This window comes from Neovison vison, chromosome 8, assembly GCF_020171115.1.
Source record: "Neovison vison isolate M4711 chromosome 8, ASM_NN_V1, whole genome shotgun sequence".
Taxonomy (NCBI): domain Eukaryota; kingdom Metazoa; phylum Chordata; class Mammalia; order Carnivora; family Mustelidae; genus Neogale; species Neogale vison.
In genome coordinates, this window is record NC_058098.1 from 122922471 (window position 1) to 122937469 (window position 14999).

Here is a 14999-nt window from a genome sequence, read left to right on the forward strand (position 1 = left end):
GAATTGGCAGTGGCAAGCACCTTACCCTTAGCGCAGCAGTCTGTGCTGTGATGGGGGGGCAGGGGCAGTGAAAGGGAACCAGAGGTAGGCAGCAGTCAGGCTGAGTTTAATGACGGGGAGTTGGGCCAGACCGTACATAGACCTCTGCCCATCCCCTTGGCCCATGGCCCCGAGAAGCCAGAAGCAGCCCCAGGGGAAACTGCAGTTCCTCCCCAAGGCAGGTAGCCATGGTCCCTCGGACTCTGTGCAAAATACTAAATGCTAATTTGGCATTGAGGGCCAGCTCTGAAAAGAGAGAACACTCCTTTGTGCAGCCAGCCCAGGGGGTGGACGGGAAGGTGGGTTAGGAAGCCCCTGGCCAAGAGAAGAAAGGGGAAGGAAGGAAGGAAAAGACCCCCCTGGCTTGGGGGATACAGGCACAGGGCAAGTTTCTGAACATTCCTCCGGGGTAGAGGGCAGACATCTGAGCACTGGAGATCACAGATCCTCATCTCCAATGCCCTCGAAGGCAAAATTGCCGTGGACATCACTGGCACTGGCATCTGTGCTGGGACTGCCAATCCCCCGCAAGCTCACGGCACTCAGCTTGCTCTGTAACAAAGGCAGGGTTGGGGTCAGAGGGCTCAAGCCTCCCTGAGATCCCCTACCAACACCAACCTCACCAACCCACATGGGAAACTCACTGAGAGTTTGACCATGGACTCCCGGCTGGCATCAGGTGACTCCTGAGGAAGAGGAGGCGGAGGTGTCAGAGACCTCAGCAGGGGAAATAAGGCAAGGCTGGCGGGTGGGGTACTGACGAGAAAGTGATACTTACAAGCAGGGGTGGGGACTTCACTGCTTGCTGGCTGTCTGAGCGTTTCAGGGTGCCCCCCACTCGCCTGCGCAGCATCTAGGGATGAAGTGCTGATTAGAGTAGGATCCTTTTGGATTTTCCATCACTTCTCCCTCTTGGGAGAAGCTTCATACCCAGGACAAGAGGCAGGGAGAGCATAAAAACTCAGCTGTTTGGTCCACACCTGTTCCTTACCTTCCTGATGCTGCCACCAGATTTCTTCACCATCAATTCATCTACCATGGACTGCAAGCAGATACTCATCATGATGGCCTGAGGGCAAGAAGAGAGCTCAGCCTGACTAGAGTGGTCATCCTGAGCCCAGCACCCCTAAGACAAGGGCTCCCACTCACATGGAGTCCTGGAAGCCCTAGACTTGGGTATCTAAGAGACGGTGCAATGGGCTCCAGAGGAGGCCTGAGGGTGGGCTCACACCTGGGGGCTGGTGATGGTGACCCACTGTAGCCGGTCCTTGCTCATGAGGTATTCAAAAGCCAGTTCCAGGCGCACCTCACCCCGGCCCCGGCCTGGGCTGCTTGTGCCTCCACTGGGCAGTGGCACCTGGGAGAGAGAAGAGAGTTAGGCTGAGATTGTTCCGGCCCATCTGTCTCCCTCTTTAATCAACTGCAGCCCACTCCTGAAGCTCAAGGCTTGCCAGACCACCATCCCAAAGGCCTACCCCAACTCACAGAGGAGGTGACGCGCCAGCACCGCATGCGGGTGACCCGGAAGGAACCTTCGCGGAGTTGCTGGCCAGGCAGGCGGAGCTGGAGGCTGAGCTCACTGTTGCCTGCGCTCACCACCACGGGACAGTCCTTCTCTGGGAAGTCAGCCACACAGGCATCAAAGCGCAAGTAGCCATAGTGCCGCAGGGTCTGCGCCAGCCGCAGGAACTGAAACCCAGTCACCAAGCCGGACGTGTCAGGAGGGGAAGTAGGGTGAGTCAGAAAACAACCCTTGGAAGGAGACAGAAAAGCAGGCTCACCTCCTTCTTGGAGACCTTCTCTTGCAGAGATTTGAGCTGCCGGTGCTGCTCCTTGGTGACCAGAATCCACCCACGCTCGATGTCTGATACCGTCTACAGTGGAGACAACGGGTGGGGGGTTTGGGGCTTCCAATCAGAGGTCCAAGGAGAAGTGTCCAGTTACCTCTGTCCAGCCTGACCCTTAGCCCCATGCTTGAGTAAGTCCTTGACTATATCAGCTTACAAAGTAGGGAGAGTGCCAGGTGCCCTGATAGTATTCTAGGAACTTTCCCGTGAACTGGGTGTAAAGACATGAAGAGTTTCCTCAGCGGAGTGGGACACCAGTATCTGTTTCAGGGGAAGGGTTCTGAGGCAGCTTCAAGCTCACCTGAGCATAAAGCAGGTTCAGGCCAACCCGGTTCTCCATGACATCGTCGTCATAGGCAGAGTCCCAATAACTGTGAGGCCAAGGGGTGGAAAGGGGTAACGGGGCTAAGCTGGGGTAAGGCAAGAGAGGTGGAATAGAAAATAGCAATCTAGAACTACCGGGTAGTAGGGTGGTATAGTGGGAGGAAGCTTGAGAGGCCTGGTAGTATCACCAAGCACTACCCCCTTGTCCAGGTTACTCTGTCTCAGTACATGGCCCAGTAATCACCAGCAGCACCCTCCCCCTTCTCCAAGCCCAGCCCTGACCTCTTCCTTAGCACAATCTTATACTCTTGACTCCGAAGACTGGTAACAGACACATAAGGCAGCTCAAACTCTTGCAACTTCCGGACGACTATGGGTTAAAAGGTAAAAAAAAAAAAAAAGAAAAAAAGGAAATATAAGACTCAAGGGGAGAAAAATCAAGAGAGGAGCCCTGAGGAAATGTCAGATTTGGGGAGGAATTAGCAGGGCAAATTCACTACTAGAAGCACAGGGAAGAAGTCATGTCCATAGAAACTCACAAGAAAAGGTTCCGTCCTCTTTCTCTCGAACTAGAAAGAGACTAAAGTATCCGATCAAGTCATCCGGAAGATCCAGCTTTGCAGCCACGGCCTGGGGACAGGGAAGCAAGTACAGCTCATCATACTGGCTCGTTCTATTCACTCCCAAACCTGGGATCCTGGGGGTGCAGAGGAGGTGGGGCCGTGAAGAACAAGTGCCTCACCTCTAGGACATCTTCAGTCTGATCCGAAGTTAGCACATTGACCAGAACTTTCTGCCCATTGCTGAGTAGCACTTCCAAGGAAACCTCCTCGGTGGGGACCTGCTGTGTCTCCTGGAGTGAACATACATAAAGTACATAACAAGCCTTGTTAATGCTTGCCCAGCGTCCAAGTCTGACCCATTCCTGACTCTATTTCTAGGTCCTTCTAGTGTCTTTATTCTTAGTTGCTTAATTACAGGCTGGGTTTCCTTGATTTCACTGGTACAGCAGAAGCCCCCTCCCATAAAAAAAGGTACCAGGATGACTCTTATGTAGCCACTGCCTTAAAATGCCATGGCCCTATAGAAAAGTCCTTTCCCTTAAATCTCGTTCCCACCCAGAGCCTTACCTGTTGTGCCCGACGCAGGAAGCTGTTGAAGGTCTCACTGCTCCCAAGCAGCGGGTCTTGTCGAACTGTGGGGACAAGAGAACACTATTCCAGTAACTTAGGACTCCCTCTTGACTACCCCCCCCCCGCCAGTTCTTTTCTTGGTAGGTTCCCCCCATACCCCATTTCCTGGGCTGATGATGGCCTATTATATCCCCCAGCTGGCTTCACCTCACTCACTGTTTGCAAATATTCTTCACCTGCCCCACCCTTGGCTGCCATCTAGTTGAGTCCAGTCTATAGCACTGGGGAAATAACAATGATGTTAATCTAAAGCACGTCAGATACAAATTAAGTTCTCCCCCACCCATCTAAACTGCTTTAAGACTATGAAGTGTTACACTGGTATTTCTGAACTGTATTAGTCTATTGGCCAAATTGCTTTGCTGATACCTAGACCATCCTTGTGTGTTATTTACTTTTCCTAATTAATAGATCAAACAAGAGGCTCCCCAGCTGTAGAAATTAATTCAGGCCCGTCTACAGAACCAGCGGTTTTGAGTCTCTTCCCACAGCTCTCTAAACAGCCTCAAGTTCCCTTCAACCACTCACCAGCTTGCATGTACTTCTCCAACTGCTCTCTCCTCTGTTCTACCTCAGCAGGTGTCAGAGAGAAAAGCTTCTTTGGGGGAAATGCAGGAAGAACATTGGCCCCATACTCCTTCCGAAGCTATTTGGGGAAAGAGATACAACCCTTCACATAAAACACAGCAAATGAGAAGAGGCAATCCACACTCACAGTGTTCTTTTGGGTTCCTCTTCCCTTCCCTCAGCCGCCATCTCTCCAACCCTGCCCCGGCCCCATCTACCCTGGTGATCCAGGAAATCATTCCTCTGGCAGAGGTAGCATCCCAGTGGAGCCATTCTTCTGTCCCAAATATTAAGTTCTTTCCCATCTTACTATGTACAAGTCAGGCCCTTCACAGTGTGGGTAGGGTTTGTATAGGGCCAGGGCCTAGGGAACTCTTTATTCAGCAAGACCGTGTTCATTGAACCCTCACCAGAAGCAAAGAACTTTAAAAGAAAAATTTATGTTCCCAGTTAAGTACAGCTAATACATTCACAAAATATGTTAAGACTTAAAGGGAGGAGCGCCTGGGTGGCTCAGTGGGTTAAGCCTCTGCCTTCAGCTCAGGTCATGATCTCAGGGTCGTGGGATAGAGCCCCACATCTGGGTCTGTGCTCAGCAGGGAGCCTGCTTACCCCTTTCTCTCTTCCTGCTTCTATGACTACTTGTGATCTGTCAAATAAATAAAATCTTAAAAGAAAAAAAAAAGACTTAAAGGGACTCTGCAGACCAACAAATGCATTTTTCAGTCTTAGAAACTAAGGCCCAGGATGCCTGGGTGGCTCAGTGGGTTAAGCCTCTGCCTTCGGCTCAGGTAGTGATCTCAGGGTCCTCTGCTCGGCAGGGAGTCGGCTTCCCCCCTCTCTCTGCCTGCCTCTTTGACCACTTGTGATTTCTCTGTCAGATAGATAAATAAAATCTTAGAAAAAAAAGAAAAGAAAAGAAAAAAGAAAAGAAACTAAGGCCCAAAGAAATTAAGTAACTGCTCAGGGTTGCACAGCTAGTTATCAGTAGAACCAGGACACACTACTGAGTTGAATAGAGCTTGCAATCTGCTGAGGATAACACAGAAACACTGCATCAGAGATACATAAAGATAACTGAACAGTTAGGCCCACTGAAATGAGCTAAAGAACACAGAAGGCTCCGTGAATGATTTGTATGAGAAGGAAAAAGAATTTCAAGCTGTAGTTCAGATGGCAGAAGAAATGTACTCTGGCAGCAGAGGGAGGAGGTCGCTTTTTTCATGCACGGGCAAAGGGTGAAGGAAGACTGAGGACAGGAAAGCAGAAAGGCGGATGTGAGTATAAAGAGAAGCAGTTAAAGCAGCAAGACAGCGAGCTTCTTAGGGAGTTCCCCGGAAATGTCAATCGGTAAGATAAAGCACCAGACCTTTCCCAGTAGCAGTGATTAAAGGAAAACTACACAGCCTAGGAGAGAGCCAAGAGGGGGAAAATGAAGATAACGATGCCCAAGTGTAGGAAAGGGCTTAAAAGCTGCCTCAAGGCAGGGGTACTGGTCCCACCTGCTCGTGCAGCCCCAGGAGCTGGCTGTAGCGCACCCGGCAATGCAGGACTCCATTCACGTGAATGTTATAGGCCTGAAGACACAAAAGCAGGCAAACATTATAGGGTCGCGGCCTGGGCAACCCCCTTGAAAACCGTGGCCAGAAGTCGTCTGGCACCAGCTCCGTCTAGGTAACACACCGAGATCGTCCGAGGGTTTATTAGTCTGTTTACCCCAGGGGTGGGTCCTAGAGCATAAGGACCAGCCGGGGGTCAACTCGGGAGCTCATGCAGCAGTCTCCCTCCCAAGAGGCCAGTGACGCCCACCAGAGTGGCCGCGGCCCAGACAGAGGGAGACGACGCGGGGAAACAAAGGACCTGAAGGAGCTAGGGCGACCTTTGGACGAATCTGAGATGGGATATAAGATCCCAAGAAGGCCGTCGGGAGTCGGCGGCCTGGGACCAGGCCCCAAGGGTGGCGGCCCAGGCCTCGGAGGCCGCTCAGAGAGGGCTCTGGCCCGTTATCCCCGCCCCTGCCCGGCCCGGCTCCGGCCGCTCCTCACCACGTAGGCGGAGCCGCCGCTGTCCCCGCTGCGGGACTCGGTTTCAGGAATGGAAAAGTGCATGTTCCCTGCGGCAGGGCCCAGGTGGGCTCCGGACTGACAGGGCCGCAGCGGCTTTACACGCTTGCCTCCGCCACTCAGCGAGTCCCCGCTGTCTCACTCGCCATTTTGGGGGGGGGCGGGGGCCTGGGATCGGGGATGGGAAGGGTGGTGGGACGTCCGCTCTGGGCGCAGCTCCCCCGGCATGCTGGGAATTGTAGTCTAAAGTGCAAGAGCCCACTGCCACGCCTGGGAACCAAAGCTGAGAAGGACCTCCTCGGTTCCCGTAGCCCGGGGCGGAGCCCCAGTGCACGTCGGAGATTGTAGTCCGCCGAGGGCTGCGCGCCCCGGGTGTCTGCCCAGGTGGCGCTGTAGGCCCAAGGACTGCGGCAGGCGGAGCCTAGGATCGAGGGTGATGGCTGCCGTGGCTGTGGCTGTTCGTGAGGGTGAGTGAAGGGCGGGGGCGCGCTAACAGGTAAGCGAGCGGCCGGGCGCCAGGAGGCTGCGGCCGAGCCCTGAGTCCTTCTGGGTCCCGTCGTTCGGTTCCGGCGCCTCTCCGGACTCTGGGGTGTAGTGCCTGGGGCGCAGCTTCGCGCCGCGTACCGGCTGGCTCGGGTGGGGGCCCCTCCCGGCTGCCTCCTCCGCCTTCCTTTTGATCCTGCCGCGCACTGCGTCCCCACGCGGATCCCTGGCTTGTCTCCCGCCTGGCGGCTGAGCTGTGGTCATGCCGACCCAGCAGCCAGCCGCGCCGGGTACGAGCCCCTCCAAACCCTCCCGGAGCCTCTCTGGCTCACTTTGTGACCTGTTTTCTGATGCAGACTCGGGGTCTGGGATGAAGGCGGAGCTTTCTACTCGGCCTGGGGTAAGTGAGGGTGCCCTCCCAAAACGCCTGTTAGGTTCTACGCAGAAGGCTGTGTCAGCTTCGTTCCGCCCCAGCCTCCATCCCCGTTTCACTTTATTTCTCAGGAAAGCCAGGTTTTACAGAATTTTTTCAGCCCTAACAGTATAGGACTCTGATCCTGAAGAAGAACCTTCGATCTGTATGGGATGTAAGCTTGTAATAGCTAGCTGGTTAGAGTTAGAGAGCATTAGGGGCTTTACCTTATAGAAACCTTGGAAGGCACCAGTAGTGTTTTATCGTCTTTGGCATTGTTGGGGAAGAGCAGTATTCTATGTCTATGTCTCAGGCAGCGGGGAGGGAGATGACCCAAGAAGAGAAGCTGCAGCTTCGGAAGGAAAAGAAACAGCAGAAGAAGAAACGGAAGGAGGAAAAGGGAGCAGAACCAGAAACTGGCTCTGCTGTACCTGCAGCCCAGTGTCAAGGTGCGGGGGCTTTTTTAAAGGGGTGGGGTGTGGAACTGGTAGATGTGTGTGGGAGAAGAGAGGGAAACAGGACAAACAGAGCTGTTTTGAGCAAGTGAAAAGCAAAGAAGTTTATTTAGGATTTTATTTCTTTGCCAGAAAGAGGGCATGCACAAGCAGGGAGAGCTGCAGGCAGAGGGAGAAGCAGGCTCCCTGCTGACCAAGGAGGCGGATGCAGGACACCATCCCAGGACCCTGGGATCATGACCTGAGCTGAAGGCAGGGGTCTAAGGGACTGAGCCACCCAGGCATCCTTTGAGGAAATTTATATAAGCATAGAAACTTTGGCTGGGGCACAGGTAGATACTACCTGCCTGGGGCTTGGGCACCTATTTTTTCTGTTGTTAGTAGGCCCAACCAAAGAACTGCCAGGACCAGGCAGTCAGCTGGCTACTGCTGGGGAGAAGGTTCCAACTGGTCGAAGTAAAGCTGAACTTCGTGCTGAACGGCGAGCTAAGCAGGAGGCTGAGCGGGCCCTGAAACAGGCAAGGAAAGGGGAACAAGGAGGGCCACCTCCTCGGGCCTGCCCCAGCACAGCTGGAGAAACCCCCTCAGGTACCTTCCCTTCATCTCGAGACCTCTATTTCGATTTTAATTCTTGTGTTAGCTCAGGCTTCCCTATGGTAAACAGCTCTTCCTTCTCATTCTTTGCCTTGGGACCAAGAGCTAAAATTCCCCCTTCAACCTCATCCTGTCTCCGTTTCTTCTCTTCTTTTCTCCCTTGCTTTTCCCCTCTCCCTATTCAGTTTTTCTTGATGTCGCTTTTCCCTTAGAAGCAGATTTCTTTTTATTACCTACAGTGTCTTGAAAACATGGTCATTATCTTTTAGGAGTAAAGCGTCTGCCTGAACACACTCAGGTCGATGACCTCACACTTCTGAGAAGGCTTGCTAAAAAACCAGAGCAACAACAGGTAGGAAGTGGTTTTGGTGTGTGCCAGAAATTGCCTAAGGGAGATGGGGTGTTGGGGGAGGTGATCAAGGCAAAGGGAGACCCTGGAGAAGAATGGGTATTTGGGGCAAAGTAGCCTTACTATTTACTTGCTTTCCACTGCTCCTGTTCCCGTTTTGTCAAGGTTCCTACACGAAACGATTATGGATCCAAAGTCAGTCTTTTTTCCCATCTACCCCAGTACAGCAGACAAAACTCTCTGACTCAGTATATGAGGTAGGATCCCATGAAACTGTCACAACTTTTAAATTCTAGGAGTTTCGGTGACTCAGTATTGAAAGTGCCTGGAAATTTGAGATGGGGTCTGGGGGAAGAAGCCTGCACACAAGGCAAAACTCTATAGAGGATATGGGGGTGTCTGTGCTAGTGAAGGAAGTTCCTTTTCATCAGGAGCAGCTGGGCAGTAGGTGCTCAAGCTCCCTTGCAAAGTGTGTGACACCGCCATCCCATCAGCATCCCATCCTCTGTGATCCACCCAGCCATGGTGCGACTCGGCCTGCAGTACTCCCAGGGTCTGGTCAGTGGCTCCAATGCCCGGTGTATTGCCCTGCTTCGTGCCTTGCAGCAGGTATGCCCCGTCCTGTTCCCTCTATGACCCAACCCCACCTTCCCCAACACTACCCCAGCTTCCTCTCCCCTGAAGTAATCTCTGGGGGACAGAGGGAATGACTCTACCCTCAGAACACTTGGCTCAGTGAAACATAACCTACTGCCCACTTTCAGAGACCTTTATTAGGGGACATTTTGCTGATCACTGTGTGTATCCTGTAGGTGATTCAGGATTACACAACACCTCCCAATGAAGAACTCTCAAGGGACCTAGTGAATAAACTAAAGCCCTATTTCAGGTAAGGACAACCACTTCGAGTCTGCTCCCGCCTCCCCTCGCTCTCTTCTTGTACCCTTTCTCTTGCTCTTATCTCGTTTCATTTTTCTATTTTCTGTCTTTAGAGAAAACATTTTTAAGTACAAACATAAGTCGTAGAGTCGCACAAACGTGAGGTATTGTCTTTGTAGCTTCCTGGCTCAGTGCCGTCCTTTGTCAGCAAGCATGTACAACGCCATCAAGTTCCTTAACAAGGAGATCACGGGTGTGAGCAGCTCCAAGCGGGAAGAAGAGGTGATGACTATATGGAATGAGCAAGGCATGCACCTGAGGGTACAGCTGAGAAACTTTCAGGACTCCCAGAAGGGACAGTGAGGCCATTCTGCCCTGGTCCAGCATTAAGGAAGTGGTTGGGGTGTCTGACTTGTGCCACCCTTGGGCCCCCATTTGGCCCCCTTTGAATCCATCCTTGTGCACATACTCTGGCATTTGGCATAATAATCAGAGGAAGAAATGTGTCCATTTCTTGTTCCCTAAGCATTTTAATCCATTTAGGCCAAGTCGGAACTTCGAGCAGCCATTGATCGGTATGTGCAAGAGAAGATTGTGCTCGCAGCTAAGGCAATTTCCTGCTTTGCTTTTAAGAAGATCAGTAATGGAGATGTGATCCTCGTATATGGATGGTACGGTCCAGACCCTATGACTGAGAAATTGGAAGAAGGGACTGCCCCTTTGCCTTTTAGTAGTGAGCTGGCTGGCTGTCGGTTTGTGACATCTGTACCTGAATCCTCCTCTCCATTCACTCCAGCTCATCTCTGGTATCCCGAATTCTTCAGGAGGCTTGGGCTAATGACCGGCGGTTTCGGGTGGTAGTGGTGGACAGCCGGCCATGGCTGGAGGGAAGGCACACACTACGTTTTCTGGTCCGTGCTGGGGTCCCTGCCTCCTACCTGCTGATTTCTGCAGCCTCCTATGTGCTCCCAGAGGTGAGAGCAGAGGAAAGGGACTCTGAAGTTGGAGGTAAAGGATGTAGTGGTGTAGACATAATCCCATCTTCCCAAGGTTATGATTATTTAAATATACTAGAATTTTATAGCTTTGTTTCTATTTAATAGGAAAAGCAGCTTCAGCATGGTCTAGCAATGTTGTTACTGTAAGGACAGTAAACTAGCAGCTCTCAAGAGAAAACAGGGCAAGAGTAACTTTGGAGTTTCATTTTCTTATGGGAGATGGAATGGGTCAATCAACGGTCAGGTGTTTTCCAAGAAGAACCATCATTACATTCTGTTATTGTCTTAATATTGGTATCTTGGGAGGAGTGGGGAACCTTTTTGTGCATTAATTACGTGCCGCATTTTCTCCGCCTCTCCACTGTTCAAAACAATAGGTTTCTAAGGTGCTGTTGGGAGCTCATGCACTCCTGGCCAACGGGTCCGTGATGTCGCGGGTAGGGACAGCGCAGCTGGCCCTGGTGGCACGAGCGCATAATGTGCCAGTGCTGGTCTGCTGTGAAACATACAAGTTTTGTGAGCGTGTGCAGACTGATGCCTTTGTCTCCAATGAGCTAGGTAAGGAGCCCAAGAGGGCAGAAAAGAGGGTTCCAAAGATCTGAGATTTGGGAGGGAGAGGGAAGGTTAAATTACAACTTGTTTTCTCAAAGGACATAAATGGGTACGTCTCCTGTTGCAGGTGACCCCGATGATCTGCTGTGCGAGCGAGGAGAACATGTGGCCTTGGCTAACTGGCAGAACCACCTGTCCCTACGGTTGTTGAATCTAGTCTATGACGTGACCCCCCCGGAACTGGTGGATCTGGTGATCACAGAGCTAGGAATGATTCCTTGCAGTTCTGTACCTGTTGTTCTACGAGTCAAGAGTAGCGACCAGTGAGTGGGGGAACACAGGGTCAATAAATTACGTACTCCGTGCATTCAGCAACTCTGCTGCCTTTGTATCTCTGTTAGTATCGCCATCGCTTAGGTTATAGACACTGAGCTAAATATGTGGAGGAATATAGGGACAAATCCAAGAGATATCTTTAGTATTTTATGATCATTAATCTAATATTTATATTGATATGTTAAATTATCTCATCTTCAGTTTTGAGTACTTCTTAGATATTTTTGAGTGTTGAGTACTTCTTTTTTTTTTTTTTTTTTTAAAGATTTTATTTATTTATTTGAGAGAGAGACAGTGAGAGAGAGCATGAGTGAGGAGAAGGTCAGAGAGCGAAGCAGACTCCCCATGGAGCTGGGAGCCCGATGTGGGACTCGATCCCGGGACTCCAGGATCACGCCCTGAGCCGAAGGCAGTCGTCCAACCAACTGCGCCACCGAGGCGTCCCAAGTGTTGAGTACTTCTTAGGTGTCCAAAACTGCTATAATCCCTTTCTGATCTGTTTAAGAAGGTTAAGATAGCTCTCTAAAAGGAAATTTTGCAAATAAGAAAACTGAGGCACAGAGAGGCTGAGTTACTTGTCCAGGGCAATACAGTAACAAAAGCAGCTTGTGGTCTCATGCTTTCTGGATTGGGAGACTGTACCCCTAACTTTTATGCAATCTGCCATTGAGGAACACCGATCTTGGTGGAAGCAGACAGTATCTGCATGTGAGAGAGGTTCCACTAGTTATATTAACAGTTCCTAGGACGCAATCACAGATGATGCCAGGAAACCTAATAAGGGCAGAGAAGACTTCACAAGGAGCATGTGATCAGTGAGGGTCGGGAGTTTCCCAGTTGGAAAAGAATGGGAAGGCAGATCAGCAGTGGGATTAGCTTGAATGCGAAAACAGAGTGGCCAATCCAGTGTCAAAATGGTGTGGTGAGGCTATACCCGAGACCTATGTGGAGAGTGAGTGATACAGACGCAAAGGTAGGTTGGGCTGGGGCCAGACTGTGAGTCTTAACTATTGTGGTTAGCCTAAAAAAATGGGGGAGTCATCGGTTTTGTGTGTACATTTATGTGTGTTTTATTGAAAAATTTCAAACAGAAGTAGAGTGAACTATGCTAAGAATCCCCATCCTAGCTGTAATAATTATCAAGATTGGCCACATTTGCTTTCTTTTTATTTCCTTTTTTTCCCCTTGCTGAAGTTAGTTTAGAGCAAATCCCAGATATTGTATCATTTCACTCCTACAAACCTCAGTATGTGTCTCTAAAAAATGCAGTTTACCGTTTTATTGTTACACCTATTAAATTCTTAGTATTGTCGAATCCATAATCAAATTTCCTTGTCTCAAAAACTGGCTTTTTTGCAGTTGGTTGGTTTGAATCAGGACCCAAACAAATCTGTCCATTACAGTTGGTAAGTAGGTATTCAGTTTATCAGAAGCAGTCTCCTCAGCCTCTCTCCTGTTCTCAGGACACTGACTTGTTCCAGATACCAAGTTATCTTAAAATGTTCCCCACTCTGGATTTGACTATTGGCTTCCATATGGTATCATTTAACTCATTCCTCTAACCCCTCTGTTTCCAGGGAACTTTTTGGGAAGAATACTTAGTAAATGGTGCTGCGTTTCATATCGCCTCACATCAGGAGGCAAATAATAGCGGTTTGTCCCATGTTCAGTGATGAGTGGATCCAATTAAAGTTTGACGTTTTGAAGTTTCTCACCAAGTTTTCATGTGGTGGTTTTATAACCACTGGTGGTTATTGCCTGAATTATTTCATTAGAGGATGCAAAATGATTTTTCCTCCTAATTCTCTGATTCTTTCCATATTTACTAGCCGATAATCTTCTAAAAATAATTCCTTCTGTTTATTCTGAATTAGAGTTCATACTGGAAAGACAGGATAAATGTTTCCTTTTATTTGCTAGTTTCCAAGAATTGATCACTACTTACTTCCTGTGGCATACAATAAGTAGTTGTGGATTAGTAGTCTTTCTCTCTTTTTTTAAAAAAGGATTATCAGTTCATGGGTTTTTTTTATGTATTGAGCATATTACTCAATCATTAAAATTAAGCAGAGGATCCACAGGGTCAACTCTATATTTTAGAAAGGTAACTGGTAGAGATTAGAAGTAGGGAAACAGACCATTTGAAAGATAGCCTGTCAATCAAAATTACAAATGCACCAAAACGTTGGTCCAGCAATTCTGCCTCTAGGAATTTATGCTACCTACCCAAATAGCTGCACATGCTTGAGGTAACAAAGTTATTTATAGCAGCATTGTTTATCACTGCAAAGGACTGGAAACCACCTAAATATCCATTAAGAACAAGGGACTAATTCAGATTATAGTTGACTGTTGAACAACATGGGTTTTAACTGTGTGGGTCCACTTACATATGGTTTTTTGTTTTTTTTTTTTTGTTACACTACTGTTAATGTATTTATGATTTTCTTAACATTTTCCTTTCTCTAGCTTATTGTAAGAATACAGTATAATACATATTGACATGCAAATCATGTGTTGACAGTTTACAGACTTGCAGTCAACAGCAGGCTATTTAGTAGTTAAGTTTGGGGGGAAAAAGTTAACATGCAGATTTCCCACTGCCTAGGAGTAGGGGCTTCTAACCCTGTGGTCAACTATATATTACATTTATATCATTATTAAGCAGTCATAAAAAAGAATGGGAGGAAGGTTTTTGTGTATCGAAATGGAACAATCTCCAAGGTACACTCAATTAAAAGAAGCCAGATGCAGGACAGTGTATCGGTTTGAATTAAAAGGGTAAATACAAAAAATTTGCTTATATGTATAAATATATAAAATATCTTGGATTTGTAACAAGGAACTGATTGTGCGGATGTGGAGACAGGTGGAAGGGAGTCTTCACTTTATATCCTGTGTTTCAGTTTTGAGCCATGTGATATCCCAAAAATGAATATAATTACTATAAAAGATTTTGCAGTTAAGTCAAAGATAGCCTAATCTGAGGCAGAAGTGGAGACATTTCCTCATTACAGAAGTGTTTGAAGCTGAGAGCTGTCCATCCCACAAGCATTTAAGATAGTACTATTAGGGAAACTGCAGCCTTATCTGCACCAAATTTTGAGTTCTCACAAAGTTGGTCCTAAGTCACAGCACACTTTTGCCTTTAGGCCGCTAAGAGTTGGGGTGGGAGTCCTTTTACTCCGGCTTTTAAGTCTTAGCTAGTTCCTCCCACGTTTTTCTCAAATGTTTTGTGTGACCAAGGGAATTTAATAGGTGAAGTTCTTTGGGAACAAAAGAGTGGTTGACTCCACCCCTTCATGTCCCTATTTATACATCCTGAACTCTACTAGTTAATATGCTGAGACCTGTAAAGTTTATATGGCTTTAAATCTCTCGGAAAGGGCAGAAATTTGTTACGTTCTGTTCTTTCTTTGTTCACCCGCATCCCATCTCCCAAGGAGGGAATGGGGAAGGGCCTATGCCCAACCAAGGCCAAGGGCCAAGCCTGAGGCTCATTACAGGGTAGCGTCCCCACGCCAAGGTTTTTCTACTGGTTTCCCTTCCGTGTCCTTTCCCTAGCACTCTTTGTGTTTTTGTAGCTCCCATCTTTGTCTTCCTGAGCGGCTGCCCGGGGCGAAGGATCCTCCAGCAGCCTGCCAAGGCTTCCTCTCTCAGTCTGTGCCCTCAGCTCGGACGGCGCCGGGGTAGTTACTCTCGCTCCAGCCTGGCCCTGCCTGCCACGGCGGGTAGTCTTGACCGTTAGGCAGCCTTCAGCGCTTGGGAGCGGCGGCAAGGCCTGGGCGCGCAGTACGCTCGAGGCTCGCGTACAGGGCCCGTGGGAACCCGCGGGGCGCGACGACCCTCATCGCGCAGGCGTCAATCTTCCTTTCTTGACACTGCAATTCCCAGAAGGCCACGCAGCG

General features: G+C 49.3%; 2 protein-coding genes across 5 annotated transcripts; one reads left to right on the forward strand and one right to left on the reverse strand.

Annotated features, from left to right (window-relative positions):
• Nucleotides 1–85: 85 nt before the first annotated feature.
• On the reverse strand, nucleotides 86–6187 carry SNX17 (sorting nexin 17). Its single transcript, XM_044261885.1, has 15 exons — nucleotides 6016–6187; nucleotides 5473–5547; nucleotides 3932–4049; nucleotides 3341–3405; nucleotides 2953–3063; nucleotides 2750–2840; nucleotides 2493–2580; nucleotides 2188–2257; nucleotides 1821–1913; nucleotides 1525–1728; nucleotides 1271–1396; nucleotides 1031–1108; nucleotides 818–892; nucleotides 684–725; nucleotides 86–591 (listed from the first exon to the last, which is right to left on the reverse strand). The coding sequence occupies exons 1-15, from the start codon at nucleotides 6076–6078 to the stop codon at nucleotides 478–480; spliced, it is 1413 nt and encodes a 470-aa protein (XP_044117820.1). The 5' UTR covers nucleotides 6079–6187; the 3' UTR covers nucleotides 86–477.
• A 263-nt stretch (nucleotides 6188–6450) lies between these two features.
• Nucleotides 6451–11130, forward strand: EIF2B4 (eukaryotic translation initiation factor 2B subunit delta). Of its 4 annotated transcripts, none has more exons than XM_044261879.1 (13): nucleotides 6451–6500; nucleotides 6873–6916; nucleotides 7242–7377; nucleotides 7765–7971; nucleotides 8247–8329; nucleotides 8492–8583; nucleotides 8821–8935; nucleotides 9139–9215; nucleotides 9385–9487; nucleotides 9749–9876; nucleotides 10002–10179; nucleotides 10581–10761; nucleotides 10883–11130. In XM_044261879.1, exons 1-13 carry the CDS (start codon nucleotides 6470–6472, stop codon nucleotides 11080–11082), a joined length of 1575 nt encoding a protein of 524 aa, XP_044117814.1. In that variant the 5' UTR covers nucleotides 6451–6469; the 3' UTR covers nucleotides 11083–11130. The 4 variants fall into 4 exon arrangements, with proteins under 4 accessions (XP_044117814.1, XP_044117815.1, XP_044117816.1 ...); XM_044261880.1 differs by having other exon boundaries at nucleotides 7768–7971; XM_044261881.1 differs by lacking the exon at nucleotides 6451–6500 and having other exon boundaries at nucleotides 6764–6916.
• The last annotated feature ends 3869 nt before the right edge of the window (nucleotides 11131–14999 follow it).

What these genes read in the sequence shown, in the direction of transcription:
- SNX17 (XM_044261885.1), bottom strand. Translation starts at nt 6,078, where the DNA reads ATGCACTTTTCCATTCCTGAAACCGAGTCCCGCAGCGGGGACAGCGGC. An exon ending in GCGGCGGCTCCGCCTACGTG is followed by an intron (nt 5,548 to 6,015) that starts GTGAGGAGCGGC and finishes TTGTGTCTTCAG; the next exon opens with GCCTATAACATTCACGTGAA. An exon ending in TGAAGTCCCCACCCCTGCTT is followed by an intron (nt 726 to 817) that starts GTAAGTATCACT and finishes CCTCTTCCTCAG; the next exon opens with GAGTCACCTGATGCCAGCCG.
- EIF2B4 (XM_044261881.1), top strand. Translation starts at nt 6,779, where the DNA reads ATGCCGACCCAGCAGCCAGCCGCGCCGGGTACGAGCCCCTCCAAACCC. An exon ending in AGCTGGAGAAACCCCCTCAG is followed by an intron (nt 7,972 to 8,246) that starts GTACCTTCCCTT and finishes ATTATCTTTTAG; the next exon opens with GAGTAAAGCGTCTGCCTGAA. An exon ending in GTGATCCTCGTATATGGATG is followed by an intron (nt 9,877 to 10,001) that starts GTACGGTCCAGA and finishes CATTCACTCCAG; the next exon opens with CTCATCTCTGGTATCCCGAA.